The sequence below is a fragment of the Musa acuminata genome, chromosome BXJ1-6, assembly GCF_036884655.1.
Source record: "Musa acuminata AAA Group cultivar baxijiao chromosome BXJ1-6, Cavendish_Baxijiao_AAA, whole genome shotgun sequence".
Lineage (NCBI taxonomy): Eukaryota > Viridiplantae > Streptophyta > Magnoliopsida > Zingiberales > Musaceae > Musa > Musa acuminata.
The window spans coordinates 11,675,011-11,698,292 of NC_088332.1; the positions used below are offsets into that span (position 1 = coordinate 11,675,011).

The 23,282-nt window shown below is 41.4% G+C and overlaps 4 protein-coding genes across 6 annotated transcripts; 1 reads left to right on the forward strand and 3 right to left on the reverse strand.

Moving 5' to 3' along the window:
• Positions 1–1,523: 1,523 nt before the first annotated feature.
• Positions 1,524–6,012, forward strand: LOC103987779 (uncharacterized). The gene is made up of 2 exons (XM_009406179.3): positions 1,524–3,202; positions 5,539–6,012. Exons 1-2 carry the CDS (start codon positions 1,653–1,655, stop codon positions 5,846–5,848), a joined length of 1,860 nt encoding a protein of 619 aa, XP_009404454.3. The 5' UTR covers positions 1,524–1,652; the 3' UTR covers positions 5,849–6,012.
• A 696-nt stretch (positions 6,013–6,708) lies between these two features.
• LOC103987780 (probable membrane-associated kinase regulator 2) lies at positions 6,709–9,058 on the reverse strand. The gene is made up of 2 exons (XM_009406180.3): positions 7,253–9,058; positions 6,709–7,142 (listed from the first exon to the last, which is right to left on the reverse strand). The coding sequence occupies exons 1-2, from the start codon at positions 8,322–8,324 to the stop codon at positions 7,078–7,080; spliced, it is 1,137 nt and encodes a 378-aa protein (XP_009404455.2). The 5' UTR covers positions 8,325–9,058; the 3' UTR covers positions 6,709–7,077.
• Positions 9,059–9,202: 144 nt separating this feature from the next.
• On the reverse strand, positions 9,203–14,691 carry LOC103987781 (uncharacterized). Its single transcript, XM_009406181.3, has 5 exons — positions 14,384–14,691; positions 12,000–12,261; positions 11,696–11,895; positions 11,422–11,609; positions 9,203–9,725 (listed from the first exon to the last, which is right to left on the reverse strand). Exons 1-5 carry the CDS (start codon positions 14,476–14,478, stop codon positions 9,439–9,441), a joined length of 1,032 nt encoding a protein of 343 aa, XP_009404456.2. The 5' UTR covers positions 14,479–14,691; the 3' UTR covers positions 9,203–9,438.
• A 393-nt stretch (positions 14,692–15,084) lies between these two features.
• LOC135676278 (uncharacterized) lies at positions 15,085–21,820 on the reverse strand. Of its 3 annotated transcripts, none has more exons than XM_065187256.1 (3): positions 21,662–21,820; positions 20,984–21,070; positions 15,085–17,726 (listed from the first exon to the last, which is right to left on the reverse strand). In XM_065187256.1, exon 3 carries the CDS (start codon positions 17,438–17,440, stop codon positions 15,476–15,478), a length of 1,965 nt encoding a protein of 654 aa, XP_065043328.1. In that variant the 5' UTR covers positions 17,441–17,726; positions 20,984–21,070; positions 21,662–21,820; the 3' UTR covers positions 15,085–15,475. The 3 variants fall into 3 exon arrangements, with proteins under 3 accessions (XP_065043328.1, XP_065043329.1, XP_065043330.1); XM_065187257.1 differs by having other exon boundaries at positions 20,955–21,070; XM_065187258.1 differs by having other exon boundaries at positions 20,984–21,066; positions 21,662–21,814.
• Positions 21,821–23,282: the final 1,462 nt, after the last annotated feature.

The following is a 23,282-nucleotide window of genomic DNA, read 5'->3' on the forward strand; positions in this document are numbered from 1 at the left end:
ATAAACAAAAGTAAAGAGAAGGTGCTTAGCATAGTGACTTGGACTAATGACTTAGTCGACATCTTGGTATTGCATGGGTGACTTATGGTTGATATGCAATCGATACCTCAATGCCTTGTGATCGACTTGCGTTGACATCTCAACACATATGAAAATATACAATTGACATATTTATGTATTGTGACATGTGTCGAACATCTTAACACCATGTGAAAGACATGTGATTGACAAATAGTTAACACCTCGACGTTTCATGATCGAGGTGTTGACTAAGTCAAATCAACTATTACCATATTTTGAGTTCGACACTCATGACATCATGATCATAATTAAATTCAACTGTAATGCATAACTATTTCTCATAATTATCATATTGATATATTTTCTAAGATTTATTTTTGAATCATCCAAACTCTAAGTTAATTTAGAGTAGACATTTATTGAGAATAACTCTAACACAAATATACAAATTTAGTGTTATCATAGTTGAACAAACCGTACTTTTTCGACTGATATTAAATTAAGATTAACACCGATAACAACCAACCGTCAACTTCGACCGTCAAATATTGAATTAAGACATACTAAGCAGATCGAGGAATACTGACATCTGAATTGCAATAAGAGAGAGCTACACAACTACCCATCATCATTATCATCTCATTTCAAGACAGTATTCTGTATAATATAACATCAGTTTTTGCATCAAAAGATTCATATTTTATATTAAAACATTAAAGTGAGATTGATAATATGATTTACTGTTACGTTCATAAATGAATTTTCTTACATTCGATTGTAGTGTTAACTTAGAAAGTATCAAATATGGGTTAAAAACTCTTCAAATCACTTCAAACCAAAAATAATATATATATATATATATATATATATATATATATATATATCAACTTGCTTTCTTGTTGAACCAATATTAAAATGAAAAACATTGCAATTGGTTATGCAATCGAGTATATCATGATTAATTTACAAGTATAATATAATAAAATTTGTTCAATTCATCTCATACTACAACAATTAAAAAAATAATAATACTAATAGTTATCCCCTTAATTTATATAATTCTTATTGATTTTAATGACTTTATAGTTCATTATGAGGAATTTTATAGTTCATTATATAATAATAATAATAATAATATTATTATTATTATTATCATAGGAATTTTCGAAGTTTAATTTGGTGATTTGGGGAACGAATTATGAGGCTTTTTGGGTATTTCAACAGATTTGGATGCCTCGAGTAAATTCTAAAAAAAAAAAGAAAAACCAATTATGAAGTATTATTATTCGTAGTAAATTATTCTAAATATGAAATATATTTTTAAAACTTTGAATATTTAATTTTAATTTTAAGACCACATGAAAATACATTATAAATTCGACCAACTTTGAATTAATCGAGAGATTAATGTTTGTCGTCGATGACCAATAATTTCTAGCTTCAATTAGAAGTCAAAATTAGGGCAAATTGACCCATCCAATTTGTAGTAGGAATCGTCGATTGGAGCCCTAATTTTGTTCGGCTTCCTCACCCCGCGAGCCTTTCCATACCCTCCTTCGATCCCCCCACCCTTCTTCAACTTCCCAATCTGTGCCTTCGGTTCTTGGAATCCCCACCAACACGCAGCGAACATGCTTCTGTCGCCCGGCCATTCCCCTCGCCAGATCTCTACTCCCCCCTCCTCCTCCTCCCTCGCCGCCCGAACCCCCTCGACTGCCGATGGAGCGCCGTCCTCCTCCTCTGAGGTCGCCGCCGGCAACCCCCGGAAGCGCCGCGCGGCCGTCCTCGACGAGGACACCTACGTCGCCGCCATAGAGCGCATCGTCGAGCGCGACTTCTTCCCCGACATCCCCAGGCTCCGCGACCGCCTCGATTGGCTCGAGGCCGTCCGCTCCGGCGATCCCGTCCTCATCCGCGACGCCCAGCTCAAGATCCTCGAACGCCGGGCCGCCGCTGGAGAACCCGGCGCCGCCACCGCCTCCGCACGCCGCTCCCGGACCCGCACCCCCGGATCCTCCTTCTTCCCCTCCTCCGCCACGCCCTTCGGCTCCACCCCGTCGATCCCTCCCGCGGGTGATGGTCCCTCAGGCCCCGCGACGCACGACGATCCCTTGGCCGACGTCGACACCTCCCTCTCGCTGGATGAGTTCCTTGGTCGGTACACTAGCGAGGATAACGAGAGCTTCTCCAAGATCATGGAGAAGGTCAATCGCAAGAGGAAAGAGAAATATGCCCATCTGTTGGAGGGCGAGAAGGAGACGCCGATTAAAACCCTAGAAGACGTGAAGAAGGACCGGATCACCGATGGATATGGAACCTCCGGGCAGCCGGTTAGCACCTTGGATGGTTGGAAGTACACGGCGAAGAATCTCCTCATGTATGATCCGGCGGACGGGGGGGAGGTGCCACTGACCGAGGAGGAGCAGGCCGAGCGGCTCAAGGGCCTCACCAAGGAGATCAACCGTTCCAACACTCGGTTTCACGGCAAATCAGCATCCGAATCAAGGCCCACGAAGGACGAGGAGTCTGTCGCAATTCTCTACACCCCGGTCGCTGGTACCACTCCGACTGGGGCTGCTTGGCCTTTTGCTGATCGGGAGGCTGAGAGGTCTAAAAAGTATGACTTGGAGGATTTGAGGAAAACACCGAACCCCTTCTTTGAGGAATCAACCAAGAAAGGAGAGAATGGCTACAGCTTTGTCAGGACTCCGTCCCCTGCACCAGGTGTTGATGAATCCCCATTCATGACATGGGGAGAGATAGAGGGTACACCTCTGAGATTAGACCTCGAGGAGATGCCCGCCGGCATAGGTGGAAGCAGTGATGGGCCTCACTTTAGGATCCCTCTGCCTTCATCTCGGGATGTGAAAGCTCATTCGTTGGCGAGGGAAGCTGCACGTAAGGTGAGAGAGAGGTCTAAGATGTTTCAAAAGCCACCATTGCCATCACCAGCAAGAGGAGGCAGTGCCAGCCCAAGTGTGCGAACACTTTCTCCAGCTGCTCAGAAGTTTGTTAGGAATGCCATTGCCAAGTCTTCTCGCTCTGTGGATGAGACTCTTCGAGCTAGCTATCGTGGGTCTAGCCCATTCGCAAGCACCCCAAAAGAGAAGACAAGGTTTTCAAGGGATGGGAGCTTAGGATCAAGATCTCCTTCAACAAGACAGGGATCTACTCCTCCCTGGTGATGTAGTCTTCCCACTCTTATTAGATAAATATAAAAAACAACAAACTTTTGTGTTTTTCTCTTTCGCTGTGTGCTACTGATGTGTAACGAACACATGACAAGACAAAGTTCTGCTGAACATGGAGGTGATTGCCTGCTTGTTTTATTTTCACACCTCTCTGTCAATTCATGTTGTTGCTTCTGTTTGATCTTTATATTGTGTTCATATGATGAAGAAGCCATTAATTTTTTGGTGATTTGCAAGAATTAAGTCTTTCTTGGCTGAAGTGTTGGGTATGGATCTATGACCAAGGGAAGTAAATAAGTTTATGAGAAGTCTAGAACAGAACCGTGCTATGTTGGTAATGGAGTGGTACATGTCTCATATGCTGGATTCAATTCTCTTTGTCGCCTTTTAGAGCGAGTTTGCTGAAATCGACATGGCTATGTGGATATTCTTAAATTAATAGACTACAGTGAGCTCAGGCAATCATTGTCCTCTCTGATTCAAGTTTCTTTTTCTCAGTTTCTTTGCAGTTTTTCTTTTTCTCACTGGTATTATTATCAGAAAACTAGAAAAGGGAATATTGGTAGCTGTAGCTCGTAGGCATTTGCCTCTTGTGCTTTTCCATTTCCTCATTCATCATTCATGCCTTTTCTTTTTACATGTATGTTTGTTAATAATATCTAGAAGACAACTAACTTTATGGGTTCATGAAGTTCTTTCTCGATAGTTTTTGGCAGTTAATAGACTTGGTGAATGAACAAGAGTTGATCACAAATTCTTTTCTGTTGTTTCCGTAGGTAATGAATTGCAAGAATATGATTGTTTATTAATTAGATTATTTGGTGATATCGAGTCACAATAGTAGCAATTAATAATTCCATTGTACCAATGAATCCTTCTATGTTTCTCCGTGTCCTCATAATGGTTACTCTATTGTGCCAAAGAAAACATAAATGTTTATCCAAAGGCCGAAGTAGAGCTGAGCATATTGGTAATAATCTTTTAGTAATTTCTATGGTGATAGTAAAAGCTCTTTATGTTCTCAATCAAGTTTGTTGAAACCATTATATCAAGTTAAATTAGCTTTTGAATAGTAGAATTCCACAGTCAGATGCAAGCAATGTCCTGATTGACGTTGATTTTCTTAATTATTACGCAATATAGATGTTGATTGTCATCTTGTTGGTCCTATTATAGTATTATCTTTGAAATGCTTTGAGGAAGATCAATGGATCTATGATATGTCATGCTTATTGTTCTACTTGTGCTGACCATTTTCACCTCTTTGTTCTCATGCCGCTTCTACGTGAATGCATGGCATGATGATGAGATGATGATTAAGCTTGATCCAACTGTTTTGATCAACTGTGCGGAGTTTTTCTAGTCAATAAGTTATGTTCACGGTAAGTCAATGATAGTGAAATGGCAGCCATATTATTTTTCATCGTTTAATCAAATCTTATTATCTTAGATATATTCAGACCATATTAGGTTGTTTATTGATGTCACTTCTCATAATTGCAAATCTTATTTTATTCTTTCTGGTTACACAGACATCCATTTCAACATTCTTATCTCTTCTTCTAATCTGTGAACATTTTGATTCATGAAGCATACCTGACTTTTAAGTAACTGTTTTTTCTCTTTGATATTTGCTATTTATCATTATTGATTTTTTTTTTTTGTTATAATAAGATGTTACTGTATGCGTCCATTCTTCTCTAAGCATTTATATATTTATTCATAAAGAACATGCATGATTAGGATCATACTTCTCTGGTAGTGAAAATTGTATCCTCACCTTTTATGGTAGGCTCATGCACCAAAGTCCATGACAGTCTGCATGGTTGTGAGTAATTCCTCTTCTTCCCATTAGCCATCGAAGACTTTTTCATGTCAAGTTTGATCCCCAAACACTTGCTGCATTAACAGAAACACCATCAGCTTTCAATCCATTATGTAATCCTAAGGTTTTTATTTGCCTATACCAGTGGAAATCATCTGCTGATCCAACAAGGATAATATACTGTTCCTTGTATACTGCTCCTGACCATGTTACATACAGCATATAATTTGAACTGCCCCTTACCTGAGACCTCCTATCTTTAGTGTCTTCTTCTTCGTCTGCACTGTTGTTAGGTCCTTTGGACGTTTTTCTAAGACGATCAAAACTTCAAATTTTGTATGACTATAAACGAAAATTTCCTACTATTTTTATAGTTCTTAATGAGTCCTAAATTATTTGAGCTTGCTGCTGGATGAAGATGCCATGTGCTCCCATTCAAAGCTTCTCCCAGGTCATAATACTTTCGCATAACTAACCTTATCTTCCAACTTTTTTACGCAGGCCAACTTACATCAACGCATCCAATTGCAGCCTAAACAATGGCGGGAGCATAGAGATGTGTGCTGACTGCCGAGTCCATAAGAGAGAGAGAGAGAGAGTTGGGCAAGGTGATGATGCCTGTGGCCCTTCCAATAATAAGCCAAGGATCAAAACGCCCCCCCTCACGAACAGAGCTGCTGGTCAACACCAGACTCAGTCGAAGACAAATCATGGTCTTCTTCCGTCGGAGAATCACAAGCATCACTGCTCCTGTTATTGCTCATGTCATGTTGGGGAGACCACCAACAACGCTGAATCCAACACCATTTAGAAATAAACCCTCCCTACCAACTCCCACATCCATCTTTGTCTCTTCTCCCCCACCAGTTTTATCTTACTTATTCCCAACCATCACGTTCCTGGAGTAAACCGCGGCGCTGAAGACGACCACTTTGTAATGACTCCTCTCTCTCTCTCTCTCTCTCTCTCTCTCTCTCTAATAAATGGTACGTGATTTCTTCATGCATTTTATTGCGACTTAGGAGAAAGGCTTACATATTTCTTTGGACGATTTTTCTTAAAAGAATATTTTCTTTTTGAACTTTTCTGGGATCATGCTCTTCAATCTTTTTTTTCTAACACCTTAAATATTTTTCTATTGTCGCTTCCTTCTTCACGACAATTGCGTCTTATTTGTTATAATATCCTTCGACTGGGTGCAATTATTTCAAAGTTGCTCTGCTTTCAAGATAGATGTGAACATGATTCAAGAATTACCTAAGGATATTGACAAAAAGGAATGATGAGACAAGATTGAAAAATGAGATAATCATAATGAGACGATGAGACGAAATGATGAGAATTATGATGAGATAAAAACTATAAGAGAAAGATGATAGGATCAAAATGACAAGATAAAAGATGATAGGATCGAAATGATGGGGTGAGAGCTATGAGCCTCATTAAAGAAAGCATGATAGCTTTGAAAAAAAAAAAAAACTACGGTGATAAAAGATATTTAAGATATTAAAAAGAATAAATGTATCAAATAAAACAAAAGAAAACGGAAGGTATCATCGGCCACGTCTTTTGGGGTCTGAGGTTGCTACTTTCCCCTGCCGAAAAGCTAAAAAAGGTGGCGCATTTCCAGGGTACGTGAGCTGCACAAAGCCTCCAAGCACACAGAGCAGAGACAGAAGCTAAAGCATTCATTGCTCCACCATATTGCCATAAGATTGCCATATTATGCTGCAGCTTTCCCGATGCCACGGGAATCTTTCCCCTCCCCTCCCCTCCGGTGTTCGTTCACATGTGAGAGTGAGCGAGCAAAGCTCAGCCCCATCACTCTCACCTTCTCATCATTGCACTCTCGCTCGCCAATCAAACACCCACCACATATAGTCGACACAACCAGTACTTGGCATCATGGATAGATCGAACGCACGATTTTTACAGCGAGGCCTTCCTCCTACTCTACTTGCTACGAGAACCAAGGAGATGAGACACAGTGAAGGCTTTTACTGTTACTGCCAAAATCGGACGGCCGGGAATAAGCGCGGCTCAGATCTGATCGCCCATCGCCCGGATCGGGTCGCTCTTCGATCTCGCCAACGGCGACTGCGACCCTGCGAGATCGGAGAGCCCGACGCCTTAGGAAGCAAGTAAAGCAAGTAAGAGCACTAAGGGACACCGTCGGTGACCGTATCTAGGATCGGGTGCGTCGTCGCTCGCGTACCTTTCTCCGGGGCGGTGAAGGAACGCTTGCAGTGGGCGATGGCGCTCTGGATCCCGTCCTGCTGCTCCAGGAGCGTGTCGTCGCGCCGCTGTGGCGGCGGTGGAGGAGGCGGGACCGCGGCCACGGTCGCCGACGCCGACCGGATCTTCCCCAGCCGCTTCCCGACCACCCTCAGCCCCGCCGGGAGGCCCTTGACCCCGCCCGCGCTCGCCGCCGGCGCCGTTTCCTCCGGCTCCACCTCTCCTGGCGCTGGCTCTCCGGGAAGCCTCGGCTTCTCGCCGTGCTTCCTGGAAGCCCTGACGTAGAGCGGTTTGATCATGTTGACGTACTTCTGAACGACTTCCCTCGCCAGCCTCTTCTCCTCCGCCGCTGTGACGGAGACGGCGGTGTCTTCCGCTTGCGGTTTCACCGCCCGGTTGGCCGAGGAGTTCCGGGAGCTGTTGTCCCGTGTGAAGAGCGAGATGATGGGCAGCTCTTCCACCTTAAACTTCACGAAGAACCTGCTCTGATGCTGCTGAAGTTGCTGCCTCGGGGAGGCACCAACCACGGCGGCGGCATTGGGCTCCGCAGCGGTGGGTTTGGGCTTGCGGAGCCCGAGCAAGAAAACACGAAACTTGGTGGCGGATCTGAGGATGGAGGCCGCCGGGAATTGGGGTTTATTGTCAGACTCGGAGGCCGCGATCACGATCGAGGAAGGTCCCAAAGGGACGAGCTTCCCCTTGAAGAAGAGGTCTTCAGTGGGGGAGAAATCCTCAGTCCGGATGTCATCACCCCCTCCTCCGCCGCCGCCGCCACCATTTCCGACGGAACTCAGCTCGAAGTTGAACTCGCCCTCTTCCACCTCGTCGTCGACGGTAAGGGCGGGGAACTCGAGGTCGAAGAAGGGTCCTTCATCGTCGTCGTTGTCGCCGCTGTCATCCGTGGTAGCCGAGGAGGGGCGTAGGAAGGCGGTGGCGACCACAGGGGTGGCGCTGCAAGGGCGAAGGGTTTCAGCGACGGTGGATCCTCCTCCTCCTCCTCCTCCTCCGCCGCCGCCGCCCCGCCAGTATTTGAGCAGGGTGAAGGATTCCATGGTCGGGAGAGCCAGGGGTGAAAGCCGACCTTTAAACCCTTTACTACCAATTACTAAGAAAGAGTCAGAGGACTGCCTTTCCTCTCTTCAAAGTTCAAACTCTCTCCTTTTCTTGTTTCTCCCAACTTTTAACGGCGGTGTAAGCCAGCAAAAAGCGAGAGAGAGAGAGAGAGAGAGAGAGAGAGAGAGGGGCTGCAGTCCGTCAGTCAGTCAGTCGCTGAAACAGCGGCAGCAGATGAACAATATTACTACGTGCGGAGGCTTTTGCGGTGCACGAGAAGGAGAACACCGCGAAGCACACCGAGACGCTCTACATCAATCGTTCACGTATTGGTCGTTTGACTTTGACCACCAGGCATGCAAGATTCGAAAGTAACGCCGTAAGTCGACTTGGCTCATACAACGAACCGTTACATCGGGCCATGACACGTTGCAATCGACATCCTAACCTTTTTAGCCGTACCCTTACATCACGGTAACGGTATCTATTCCCACACCTCGAAGCAGGTAGAAGAAACATATAAAGCTGGTTAAATCCCTCCATATAAAAATTGTAAGAAAATTAAATTGCAATAACGTGACGTTTGGATCTCCGTATGTCCGATCCCTTATCAACAGTATAATCCCTTAAGACCGCTTGTCGTTCATTACGGGTGTGTCCAATGCAACTCGTCCGATCAACATCCGACCCCTAATCTTAAAGCTAATCTACGTTGTTATCCTATCATTCACCACATGGCATGCCTTGTTTCCCTAAGTTACAACTATGTAATGTATCGAATGCAATTTATCTTTGCAACATATAGAACTAAATAACCAAAGATAACTCCTGCTCATTCGATCAAGTAGAGTCGGCTATGTTTTTTTCATGTAAAACATGAAAAACAATCGATCGCCTTAAATTAATTTCAAAACGAAAACAAGCACACTTCGTCTTAATAAGAGTGCAGAATTCAGAGAAACTAAAACAAAAACAAGCATCTCTATTCATATTTGACAACTAAACACTGCATTGGAAACAAATCAAGAACATACAAGTGGATGATGACATTACCTGCTCTTTCATGCTGATCATGGCATTTGGCTGATATAGAGGCAGTCGAGAAGGAGTTAGTTACTTGACCTTCTTCACAAGAGCTGATCTCCTGAACTTGGCATCATCCTTGATGAAACTCCACCAGAGGTACGTGAGGGGAATGGTGGTGGCGTGCCACAGAGCATGGGCATCGGCGTATCCATGAAAAGGAGGGAAATCATAGATCTCCAAAAGCATTGCGAGAGCACATCCGAATACAACTGCCCAGAGCTTGAAACGTGAAGGATGACGAGTTACACCACCCCAAATTGCCCACATCAGAAGTTGAGAAACACCCATCAGAAGGCACACTTTCATGTTCCACCCTGCCAAAAACAAAAGGAAAGATTAGAGGATAATGGGAAACATATGTGGGTTAATGGTTGTCAAAGCCATATTTGGGATATTCACTGAACTTCAAAACAAAGAGAACATAGCTTTCTGTATGCATTAAGATGACCATTGCGTCATGATGACAAGATGGCTTCTTACTTTCAGGAGTAGAACAAAGACTTTATAAAGCAGGGTCACCAAAGGCATCTTAAAGAATTTTGTACTATTTGCTAATTCAATTAAAAGTGAGATAACTGATCTTGCATGTGGATTTGGCTGACAGATGAGAAATCTAAGTTGAAACTCTCCCTTCTTTGTAGACTTGCTATATTCCTTACTGTGACAATATTAATCTGAGATATTAAGTAGATTATGATACGAGGAGATAGAACCATAAGCATCAACATCTACAAGACAAATAATTAACGTTTACAAAGATACTTGTACCTTTACAAAGAGAATCTTGAAACTGTGTTGAAGTAGTATTGCTAAAAAGAATAGCCTAGTGCATAAGATTACTGCCAATGTAGAGTTTAAGAGAGTATTCAGTCTTACTCCTACAAATAGTGAGGTTATTTCGGCAACAAACAATGCAGTCTTACCTATTATGTTTATCAAATAGGATCAATTAGTTTCTACAATGTCACTGGTCTATATTGGTTTAATAATAGTTAACTACATAACAAGAACTTATGATTTTAAACAATAAGCAAGTCGTGGATATGGTACCAAGAGAGAGAGAGAGAGAGAGACAGATAAGTGAAATTGTCTTCTTTAGGTTCAAGGATGACATGGGCAATAATAAATGTTAAACTTCCTGTTAGAATCACTTAGCATCTTTTGGTCAAAGCTTAGGAATCAAAATCTGAAACTATAATCTTAAAAAACAGAACAAGACATCTTACAAGGTAATATTAGCACCTGGATAAATGAATCACCAAGTGGTGTCGAGTTCACTAACTTGTTAATTGAGGTTCTAACTATCATACTCGACAAATTCAAATAGTAAAAAGAAACTGTGCATTAAGTTATCTTAGTTGGCTTCTTTGATAAATACATATAGATAATTAGGATGATCTCTTCGAGTTTATATTTGTTAGTACCTGGACATGTAAGCCAAATTTCTATAGAACATGCGTGCTCATGGTAGAAAGTGTGCAATGGTTGTTTGCCAAGTTATGCAATCTTCGAATGTAACCTTTAGAGAACAATGCACAGAAGTAGCTGCTATATGACGGTGGAAATTGAAATGCATGGTCATGAAGGTACTGGCTAGCTTTTGACAGATTATTGCAAAGTACTATGCTCGAATACCATCTTTGCCACTTACCCTTTGCAAAAATAAGAAAAAAAAAAGAAAATGCATGGTTGTAACCGTCCTCCATGCTAGGAATGTGTCCTGTGTTCTTCAATTATGTACAAAAAAGATGAAAACAGGAAGAAATCAATGCACAAGACTCCCACCAGTACAGGATATGCAGAGAGTCAATGTAAGCAGTCTTAACCCCCACCCATAAAGAAAGAAGTTATTCAACGCATTACATAGAGTCGAGCTAATCTCAACAAAAAAATAATGTCCTGCGTCAGGTGGTCAAAACATATGCTCCCAATGCATAGAAAGAATGGCTACAATCACAAGTAAAATTAAGGAAGTTGGCTAACAAATTCGAACATGATAAGAGACCTTACCGTAGTCCATTTCATAGAAGTTGAGGTACAAGATATGTGTAGTCACAAAGGCTAAAATTGGGGCTGCAAACATGACCCTCGAAGCCTCATCCTTCACATCGAATACCCTTAGTAAACACAAAATGAGTGAATAGCCAAGCACAGCCACAGCAGATGAATAATCCAACTTTTCCGTCAAGTCAAAGTCTCTGCAATAGGTTGATCACCATCACCATAATAGAAAGCATCAAGCTGTAAATGGAAGTTTATATGGGGACCAAGTTTGGTGAGATACCGAGTATGGAATATAGCACTCCAGAACCAAGCATTCATGGATAAGACACCATATATATGCCACAATCCACTGTATTCATAGTATGTCCTCCGACTCTGAGGCCTAACAGGTAACTTGTAACGTAGTAAGATGAAAAAGGTTAGCCAGCCAATGAAATGCATCAATAGATTGAATGCCGAGAGGACAGCAGAAAGAGGCTCCTGCAAAGAAAACATAAACAAGGGGAGTTACCACCAAAGTAATAAAATAAAATAAGTTTAACATTGTACAAAGTTTATCTGCAAACCAGAGGAAATGAACAAACCTGGAAAATGAATACACGTTTGAAAGGCCATTTTCCATGATACTTAACAGGATGTTGACCAAGTTTTTCCCGTTGATTTTCTCTCTGCATCATACAGTAGTACCGGCAGTCACTCCTGCAGTTCAGTTGCTTCCATTGCAAGTAAAGTGGCTCTTGCATATACCATGAACTGTCGAGAGGCACATCACTGTTTTGAAACTGGCAGTGCCGAATGGATTGGTCCCCAATATCTCCAGTCTTTTCACATTGCCCAACACAATTTCTGGTATTTAGAGGCATGTCATGAAGTGTGAAATTTAGTTTTAAGCTCATGTTGAAAGAAAATCCAGGTCCAAGTAATACCTTAAGTTTAACCTATATTTAATAATCTAAAACCAGGCTGAAAAAAACCTCTTACTAACTTAAGGAAAAGAATATTAATGCTTACTTACTAAAACAGTCAGCAGTTCAAGATTTCATACAAGCATAAAAAATTAACCATGTTAGACAACACAGTAACACACATCTTTATCAAAAACTCGAAAATCTTAATGGTCTATGGCTTTCTGCCAATGTTCATTGTGAAACAAGAAGCACAGATTACTAAAGCAGGTCTATCTGAATAATATTAAATGGTGCCTGATTTGGATGCCAATAATTTCAACAATAGTAGGTACTGATGTTAGAATAACATGATTCTCTAGCACACCAAAAATATGATATTCGGTACAGGAATGCACCATTGTCACATATCAACTGTTCAAGAAAACAGTCCTTCACATCTACTGAATGATCCAGTTACTTTCTTGTAAATGAAATATAAGTTAAAAACTCTAAATATAATTAAGCACATAACAGCATGAAAATGAGAATACAAAAGGTCCAAGATCCATGTGAGACCAACGGAGGGGGCATCGTGGCTTTGATTGTCAAAAGAAGTAAGCTTCTTACGCATGCTGACCAGTGACTACCTTATTTTGAAAATAACATAAAAAAACATGCCATTCATTTATAGACAAAACAAAGTCAGGTGACAGGCACAATGTGGCACGATGTGAGTGACTGGGGCAAATTGATTATGTTTAGTAGTGTGACATCAAAATCACAATAATTGAATAGGTCATATGCAAATTCATAGTACTTGGAACTTAGCTGTGTGAAACCAAAGTATAAGCACAATAATTGAATCCACTTTGCCATGAAGACACCTTTTATCCAGAATTTTGTAATGTGCTTCTGAGTCGAATAGAACTGAAATTCTTTGAAATAACTATTGTAAAATGCAGCCAGACTTTGTATTCACTAAGATGTATTATTCCATTTTGAGAGTGATGCAATGATCAGCTTAATAACTTTTAAAGTATATTTAAGGACGAAAATACTTCCCAGTAGATAACGATATCAAATTAGTTCTAAGGCAAAGAGATTAACTCATCTCATTATGCAAGCCAACAACAACAAAACCGTAAATCCCAACAATTTGGGATTGACAACATCGATCTTTTGCCGCTATTGAGATATGTAAAAAATCATATGTTTAGTTAAGCTTAGAGTATTTAAATCTTTATTTATAATTTTCATTAAAGTCTTTTTAGATCTTCTTCTATCTTTTCTCGTACTACTAACATTAATTATTTAATCTCTTTTGACTACCGCATCCGAAGGTCTCCTAAGCACAAACTCATATCATCTTAAACGATTTTCTCTTATCTTATTTGCTATCGAAGCGATACCTAGTTGTTCACGAATAAAAGTATTTTTTTTCTTTTTTTCTTAGTGGCTCCACACATCCATCTCAACATTTTCATCTCAGCAATACAAACTTTTTGCATATGTTTTTTCTTAACTGTCCAACACTCTGATCCATAAAGCATTGTTGGTCTCACACTATGAAAGGTATCTCGTTCTGCAGGCCACTTGTTCAAATTTGACCCATGGATCCTACAACAACATTCTATTTCTAGCAAGAACTTAAGCAAAGATTAACAACGACATAAAAAATTTTGTGGTCACTGATATCAAGGAGCTTACACCAAGTAATGAATGCTATTTTTCTGAATTAATCATCGATCACTTGATTCTTAGATAGAACAAATTATCATTAAAATTCTGCAAATCAAGTGCAACTTGGCTAGATCAAGTTTCAGTATGTTCTGTGCATATCATTGTTAAGCTTATAATCCAATCCAGTCAAGATCATGCATATCACTTCCATTTAGATATCCATGAAAGAACAAAATTAAAAGGTCGAACACTTCACTTATGTTGGGGGCCTTGTTGCATAGATCTACATCAGGTAGAGTTATAGACGACTGTCCCAAAGCCAATCAACATGTTACACTTGAACAGGTATTTCCGTATCATCTCTCCAACATTGTTCAGATAAAACTAGGAACCTTTCGTACCTGTAGAGCGAATCCGCGTCGCCGGCGCTGGCATTAAGAACTCCGAATAGGCATCCGAATGCAATAAGAAGCGAAATCCAAGTGCCGACACCCATCTCGCTCAAGAGAGCTACAGATTCGGATGACAGGCAGCTTCGACGGAGGGATTCGGAGCTAGATCAAGATGCCCGGAAGAACAGTCCACCGGGCCGGCGATGCAGATGGGAAGGAACGCTTTCCCAAGTATAGAGAGAGAGAGAGAGAGAGAGGAGCGACGACTTCGGGGAGACTGGAGGCGGAGGCCGTTGAAGGAGGGAGGGGAGGGATTGTTCACGGCGGATCAGAAGAGGGTTAAGATCTGACCGCCCATGTCCATCATCGAGGGGTTCGATCTTGATGGACGGTTGGATCGTGTCGATAATGGTCGCCAAAACAAGAAATCTAGAACCTTCTTCGGCTTGTCGATAATGGACGGTTGGATCGTGTCGATAATGCTATTTGTTCCACAGCTTTCAAGCTTTTTGTATCGATGTTTACCTGAAGACCTTAGCACAGATATGAGAAACCAATAGAAAAAGATACAGTGCATCCCTCACTGACAATTTAGGCCACATCGACAAGCAATTATGAATGAAGCCTAACAGGCTGAGGAAGTATAACCTCATGGGTGTTAATGTAACATTTGAGACCACAACAATCAAAATACTTAAGAGCAAACAAACTTGAATCAAAGTACATCATATGGTCCAAAACTCTACAAGGGACCTTGTTATGTAGAAATCCAGATTACATGATAAGCATAAGAACTGTACATCTGTACATTTTTCGCTAGCGACAACAAATTACATCAGACCACACGAACTATCGTGCTTACATTTACACAAACACCACATGCTAACAGAACAACTCATTGTCTATTATGTAGATTAAGGGGGAAGAACCTACAGCAAGGATTGGCTCCCACAAGGTGAACAATTACCCCTTATTTGGATCAGTTGAATTACAGGCATGTTTCTACCCAACAGCTAAATCACTAATGATGTGTGCTGACGATGTGCCGCAGATAAATCAGGTCACACGGGGAACAAACATAGGAGACCGGTATTTTGGACTTCAAACACGGTTCCCCTGTTTGGAATTACCACCATCAACTTGGTTTGTAGAATCGCCACCGAGACTTGCACCGGTGGCCAGCATTGCAATGAGACTTGCGCCATGCACCCTACCTTCTGGAACAGAAGCCATCCTAGAATTAAGAGGGTTTGTAGTATGCACATGTTCCTTCTGATCACACCCACCAAAGCTAAAGAGGGTGCTCTTCCCATTTTTCATCTCCAGGAGACCCTCTAGATCAATAATCTCTTTCATCTTCTCATGCTTGCTGAGTGTTCCATTCTCTGAAGTTGCAGCCATCAGTTGATGTCCACCATGTACACAATGATCTTCCACCAGTGCAGTGTGTGCAGCACAGAGGCCTTTCTTCCCCCTAGCAAAACGGTCACAAGGAGGGCCACCATTACCGAGATTGGAACCAGGTTGGCCCCAAAAGCAACGCTTACCACCCCCATGAGCCTTGCAGAAGTCAGTACTACCCTGAGCGCTCTTTCCACAACCTTCAACCTTGCACCTCTTTCCACCACCATGACGAACACAGAAATCTGTCTTTCCTCTAGCACTTTTAGTGCACTCTGGTGCAGCACACCTTTTCCCACCACCGTGAGCTACACAGAAAAGGGTACCACCATGCACGCTCTTTGTGCAACCACCTTGAAATGCGCAACGCTTCCCTCCACCATGTGCCTTGCAGAAGGTTGTGCTTCCTTCAGCCCCCTTTGTGCAACCCATGTATGTGCACCTCTTACCCCCACCATGTGCCTTGCAGAAATTTGTGCTGCCCTGTGCACCCTTTGTACATTTAGGATGTATGCAACGTCGGCCACCCCCATGGGAAATGCATAATCCAGAACGGCCTTCTGCACTCTTGGTACAATTCTCCTTTTGGCATCTCTTGCCACCACCATGTCTTATACACAGACCAGATTTTCCCCTTGCTGCCCTAGTGCAGTCTTCATGGCTGCAACGACGACCACCACCATGAGCGATGCATAAGTCCGTGCGACCTTCAGCACTCTTGGTGCAGCCAAGATACTGGCATCGCCTGCCACCTCCATGAGCTTTGCAGAAGATGGTCCTGCCCTCAGCTCCCTTGTGGCAACCTTCTTTCTGGCACCTTCGACCACCACCATGAGCTATACATAGTCCGGAAGAACCTCTGGCTCCTTTTGCACATCCAGGAAACTGACAATTTTTTGTGCTACTATTGCATTGTTGTGCTTGAGTAACCCCAGAAGTGGCAACTGAACTTTTCAGCTTGTGCATCATGGTTGAGGAAGAGGAATCTGGCTGTCCAGGAGATCTGGCATAAATCATTGAATTGGAGAAAGAACTTCCAGCTGCGTCAGTGCTAGTTAACTGTGGCAGTAATTTATTCCCATGCTTCTGGCACGATGTTGTTGATCCTTTATCAACTGATCCTTCGTCAACTGCTGGCACTTGACTAACAGTTACTGGTTTGTCCAAACGAAAATAATGATGAACCGAGTCTGGAACTACACCAGTAATAACAGATTCGGATGGGCCTACCGATAAACTTAACTGAAGATCAAAGTTAGGATCAGCATTCATCATCTTTGGGACAGCAACAACAGATTTCTTTGCACTTTCTGTGTTTTCATTGCCAAGATTAAGATCAAAATTTAGTCCAAGATCCATGGAGGACCCATCATCAGTTTCCTTTGCTGAAGACATGGTGCAAGCTGTTGCAGAGCTCTTCTTGCTGCTATCTGAAGAACTTGATGGTCGGCCTAAACCTAAGACTAATGAAGCATTTTCTGTACCAGTTCCATCAACATCACACCACTTCCTCTTTATCCCTTTCAAACTCAAATCGTTAGCACCAGAGGGGCAAGGGGAACCAATCCTCAATGTAGTATCAGTGTGATACTGAGCCAAACTCTCAAAAGCATTTCCAGGTGAGACATTCAAACCAAGTCTGAAAAGCCGAAGCCTATCATCCATAACAGCAATTGGCAGAAAAGATCACAACCTCAACAATATATCTTGACAGGAAAATAAACAGTTGCCTAACTTCCGGGGTTGATTGAGATTAAGAATCAGAACAAGGATTCATGATCTCCGAAAAGGTCATTGCAACCTCCACCGAGAAATCCTGATGTATCACAACGATCCATTTACCAAAAACTTTGAGGAGTTATTTATGTACTTGGTAGAGTCTTAGGTTTGGCATCAGACTATGACAAGCAGAAACTGGTATCAAGAAAGATGACCAGGCAGTGAAAATTTCCTGTTGAACAAGTTAATTAAAACATTACTTGCTATAACTGGAGCTAGATCCAACAAATTAGTTTCTGCACAAACCAACTATAAAAGTCACATATAACACAGAAAAAGCCACCCGCAACTAGCATTCATTCTCCTAAGAAAAAGACAAAAAATAACACTTGAAATTTGAAAATTCCTCCACAACAATAGAACAGACCAGGCAATCAAATGTAGAAGAGCCTGGCAGAGTTGATTCCGAGGACTTAACAAATCCATAGAAATTCCACATGAAAGAAAGCACACCTTAGAAATTGAAAATCACATGGTACAAAAACCACAACCATCTAAGATCAAATATAAGTAACATATAAAAGCATGAATGAGATATTTGCCATTAGTCGATGAGTTAAGCAATACTTGTATATTGCAGCACAGCAAAATCATACAACCAATTATCAATTGATAAAAGATTACATGTATTTTTAAACACAAGGCAACTACAACTGATATGGAGACGAGTCGAACAATTATTAGTTGGCCATTCAATTTGCTAAGGGAAAACATAGGTATTTTAAGTTTCCAAGTCTGCAAAACACAAAACTCTTTCGTACAGTCATACCCTAAATAGAAAATAAGAAAATTGACTTGTAATAATGAATCCAGAATGGTAAACTCCACCTAAACATCCAAAAGAACTATCCGTACATGCTGGTCCCAAGGACTCATAGGTCCCTAATAGGTTCCTTCTAGGAAGGGGACACTCTCCGAAGGTCACATAGTTTGCTCATCCACAGCACTTGAATCAAAACCATCAAAGATCGAAAACAAAGTAATAAACAAAGAATGAAGTAACAGGATGACTTATTACCAACTATCTTAAGTTGAAGAAATGCAAGTGCTTAAAAAAGTGTCAATCGTAGCAGGCAAAGCAAAATCAAACAACCAATCATCAATTTAATATTGTTTAGCTGGATTTCTCATACACAGTGAATCTCAGCGACAAGTGATGTGTAGGTAAACCTAACAGTTATTTAAATGTTTACTCAAATAGTAGATATAAAGAGCACCATAAGACTAGTGTAAAGGGAATACAAGTGAAGTGCTTGCTTCCCATGTACGACAGGCTCTCTAATATGTGCTTTGAAGTATCCATGTTTTCCAGAGCAACCCACTGCTTGAGGCAACAATATCCACTTTATCTGAAGCTTAGCAAGGGAGCTTTCTGGCCACAAAATCCTTAGCTGCATTGAAGCATCATAAAGCATCTTTATAAAATGATATGGTCTGTGTGCAAAGCACATATTAGAACATAGTAGTTCTGTATTTGAGTTATTAAATTCAAATTATTTTACCTATTTGTTTAGTCTGATAATCGATTCTAAGTGTCTAACCTATCCACATTATATGGCTTTATACAGTTTGATTTCCATTAACCCCTGCTCTTTAAAGGCGATACAGTTCTTTTGTGAAATATATTGGCTTCTAAAAACCCATGACTCTGAAAACTAGGTTTCGTGGTGCACTCCACCTACAAATAGTCCCCATCTTTGAGATGGTCACATCCTTATTCCTCAGTAATACTTTCTGAAGCATAAAACCTGGAATTTGTTCCTGTCCACATCTTTTTATCCTATTTACATCTCAAAACTCTCCTAGAGAATCCCATCATTCTTGATGTCTCCATACTTCTCGTTTCTTTTTACCATCTATCCCTTTGCATTAGCTTGTAAAGGTCCATTAAATGAATTGTGAAGCAAGATATGTAAGTCTTTGCACTACTTAGCTCAATAAACAAGCCATTAGGACATCCTTTGCTGGGAGGGCAGATTACAGTGAGAAATACAAGTAATATTGAAATAAACCAATTTCTAAAACATGTAATTCTCAGTGAGTGACTCACAAATTTGTTGTAAGCTATGGAACAAAGATCTAGAAGGTCCTGATATACAGAACTGCACTGAAGATGTCATAGATATTTTGTCGATCCTTGCAGATTTGAAAGATCTGCAAGTGATGAAGGATGTAACTTTCTGCATAAACACTGCAAACCAGGTAAGATCTGTTTCCAACCTAATCTGATATCACACTGCAGACTTAATACTGCATAAATACTAGAAAAGCATTATAATAGAGTTAGACAGCTGAAAAACAAATGGTTTTCGATTCTACAGGTTACTGAGTTGCTTTTACTGGCATACTGGCTATATGAAGAAGGAAGCCTGTTGTTTCACATGTTCAGGGCAGAGAAGATATATGGGAGGAATGAAGAGAAAAGAGGAGGAAGAAAGAGTGGGAGAACAGGAAGATGGATGGGAGAAGGGAAAGATCGAGAAACAAAGAGACAGGTTATTTTTTTCCCCAAATTCTCCAATACTTCAAAGCTTCAATTCCACTAGTAGGCAGAGGATCCTTATTTGTTTAGGACATAATATCAGGAAAATATATTTTAAAAATAAAGAAATTCTAATCTAAGCAACCAGCTATTGACCAGCTCAAGTTTGATCTCATGTCAAATTCTTCATACAAAAAATTCTTCAGATCAAATCCAAATTATCCGAAGTAGACTTGTACCAGTTTATTTAAGACTAACCTGATCTAAATTAACCAATACCATTGGATCAAATCAAACAAAAACAGGAGTATAAACAGTCACAACTTGCTATCCAATCAGGAGATGCCAGTTCATGGAGGCCTGGATCGCGTGGTAGCCCCTAATATTTCAGATAGTATAGATCTAGTGCTGGGTCAGGGATCAGACCAGTATTGGGCACTTAAATAATTTCTTTCTACTAATGCACCGAGCATCTGCCAAAAAGCATAATAAAGATGAGGATATGTCTCCAAGCAACCCCTCAGTGCAGTTCACCATATACCATTACATTTATAATATATATCACTGTACATAAGCTCTCAGTGTATATTTCTAATCCTTAATATAAACATTATGGGAAAAAATAAATTTTGTAATAAGATCAAAAAAGTTACTACTAAGCATATGTACGAGACATCAGGAAAATAAAAGGTTCCTCAACAAAGAAGCAAGTAGATATAACCCCAAAAAAACGCTCCACCATGCAAACATAATAAGGAACCCAATAAAAATCTTCTAAAATCAAGAAAAATGTGCACTAGACATAAGAGGATTTCATCATAAGACCAAAAAACAACATGAAGCCCATTGACAAGCTTACTGCAGGATTCTAAATATAACAGCACATGGGATCATTAAAGATAAGTAGCAATTTACAACCTGCAGTCAGTCTGAAGAAGCATACCAACCTCAAAAACTTGATGAAGTGGTGAGCAACGAACAGATCCAGACCTCACGATGCTAAAGATAGGTGATGGTGATGACGATAGATCTATCTGGATCAAATAAAGTGAAAAAGTGGCAAGAGAAAGAGTTACTACGACTTCATATTTGTTTTCTATCATACAAGACTTAGTGGCACCGACTTGAAGATCAACATATCGCACTACCTTCCGTCTATTTATCGGCCATGGACATATATCGAAAAAGATCCACAACTTTCAACCACAGAATAAAGACGGAAAGCTGTCTTGGAAATCCGAGACAAAGAATCACAAAATAAAAATACAACAACAGGAATCATATCGATAAAACAAATAAAATCGGCCAAGACGTTAGGAAAAGAAAAAAAAAAGACCAAACTAGAAGTGAAAAAACACTGAGAACAACTGAAATCCGAATACGATGGATACAGACAACTTCTTTCAACAAAATCGAAACCCTCCATACCGACGACATCACGCAATAAGCACAAATCTGCGTCCAACAGAGGCACGGCATGAGAAAATTCCATCAAAACACCAGATTCCTCAGAACCGATTAGGAAACGGAAGAAGAAAACCAATCTACAAGGCGGATGTAAATGCACCGGAGATCTGCAACCCGGACCAATAAGAGACAACAAAACTAATGGAAAGGGACCTTACATCGGATCGAGTCTTCCAAAGAACAAGGAATCGAAGATCTCGAGCGGTAAAGCGATAAAAGATAGGGTTTTCTTGTTTCTTCTGCTTGCCTTCCCACTCCTTCCCCGCTCTCGCGGACGGCAGCGGAAACCAGAAACCACACGGATGCTGAAAGAAAGGGGCGACGCGAATGCGTTAAAAGTAGGCGTCGTTTTTGCATGGAAACCCCTTTAGACATTTATATTAATGTATATGTTTTTCGCAGGTTGAGATTTGTATTTGTGAATTTACCCTAAAAATTGCAGTAAAATCAAAATTAGTCTTTGCTGGACTTAACATCAAAATTCCTTTTTTTCTTTACTATCGATAACCAGTACAAAAATACTTGACCAGTTATAGTATTTTGTAATTACATTATAGTAGTACTTAAGGACTGTGTCGTATTCTATGTTGTAGGAGGAAAGATACGGAAATAACATGCTTTTAACGGGCATAAATGCAAAAGTCTCGAGGAACGGACAACAGCCGCCCAACGGGGGTGGCGGCGCAGGGTTGCGGTCACGTGGTCGTTGTTATGAGCACGTCATCTCCTACGTCAGATCAATGGCTGCGAACGTGGGAACCACCTGGACTGGGCGGAGATGACAAAACAAGTGTTGCCACGTTTTCGTCGTGGTAAAACTAGCGGTATGCGGATGTCACAAGTGGGGCCCAACTGAGCCACCACTCTTCATCCGGGACGTGGGTGGGTAGGTTTACGCGACGACAGCAATTCCTTTTCCCACTCTACCAAGAATCCCACCCTTCTCGGTGATTGCCGACTGAGGTCAAGGTGGGACCGCCTAAGACTTTTCAAGCTGGTGGATTGCAGGGAAGTGAAGGGTCGGGGTTTCGTAGATTCGGACGAATCTGCCATCCGCTGTTTCTGGGTTCCCTCGAGCCACGAAAGATTCTTCTTCTCCCTGTCGACCACTGTCCAAGGACCCATGAGAAGTGTTCGTGGCTCCACTGCTCGCCACGAGGCATTCCTGGGTGCCACTGTTGTCCTCACAGTGTTCACTGCCAAATGAGAGAGGTGAAGTTGGAGAACACTGCAGGTATGCTAGTGACTTGGTGGTGCCACTCAAGCTTAAAGGAGGTGGTACTGTGAGTTGTTGATCAGCTTGCGTATTGGTTTGTCTACCTTTTATGTCAAGAAAAATCTTTATTATATTAACAAACAATAATTTTCACCTCTGTATGGGCAATTTTGGTGCTTGCGCAAGGGATAGTCTAATCTGCAAGACTTGTTCTTCAGCCACACCTTTGCTGTTCAGGAAATTTCTTCATCTGGCTTATGTGATTCGGCTGGAATTCAGTGGCACCAACTGATGAATTACACCAGAGATTTCCATACATTTGGGCTTCTACAATCTTGTTTTGTTGTTGCCTGTGACAGACCTCTGTTCTGATGCCACCAGTCTTACTGGATGCTGAGTGTTCTCCATCCATGGCAGGAAAGAAGCTCTATTCCTTCCTCTTTGTAGAATAGATTAAAGCAAGATTTCATGACTCATTAGCAATATAGACTAGTGGTAGTTCTTAGAGGAAGGAGGTCACTTAGCACCTACCTATTCATGAACTAAGTTGCAAAGTGAAACCA

Coding starts and splice junctions, on each gene's coding strand:
- LOC103987779 (XM_009406179.3), top strand. CDS start 1,653: ATGCTTCTGTCGCCCGGCCATTCCCCTCGCCAGATCTCTACTCCCCCC. Junction 3,203..5,538: donor CAGGGATCTACTCCTCCCTG/GTGATGTAGTCT, acceptor TTTTTTACGCAG/GCCAACTTACATCAACGCAT.
- LOC103987780 (XM_009406180.3), bottom strand. CDS start 8,324: ATGGAATCCTTCACCCTGCTCAAATACTGGCGGGGCGGCGGCGGCGGA. Junction 7,143..7,252: donor CTTCACCGCCCCGGAGAAAG/GTACGCGAGCGA, acceptor CCGATCTCGCAG/GGTCGCAGTCGCCGTTGGCG.
- LOC103987781 (XM_009406181.3), bottom strand. CDS start 14,478: ATGGGTGTCGGCACTTGGATTTCGCTTCTTATTGCATTCGGATGCCTA. Junction 11,896..11,999: donor AACGTGTATTCATTTTCCAG/GTTTGTTCATTT, acceptor TTTTCTTTGCAG/GAGCCTCTTTCTGCTGTCCT. Junction 9,726..11,421: donor CTTCTATGAAATGGACTACG/GTAAGGTCTCTT, acceptor TGTTTTTGGCAG/GGTGGAACATGAAAGTGTGC.
- LOC135676278 (XM_065187256.1), bottom strand. CDS start 17,440: ATGGATGATAGGCTTCGGCTTTTCAGACTTGGTTTGAATGTCTCACCT.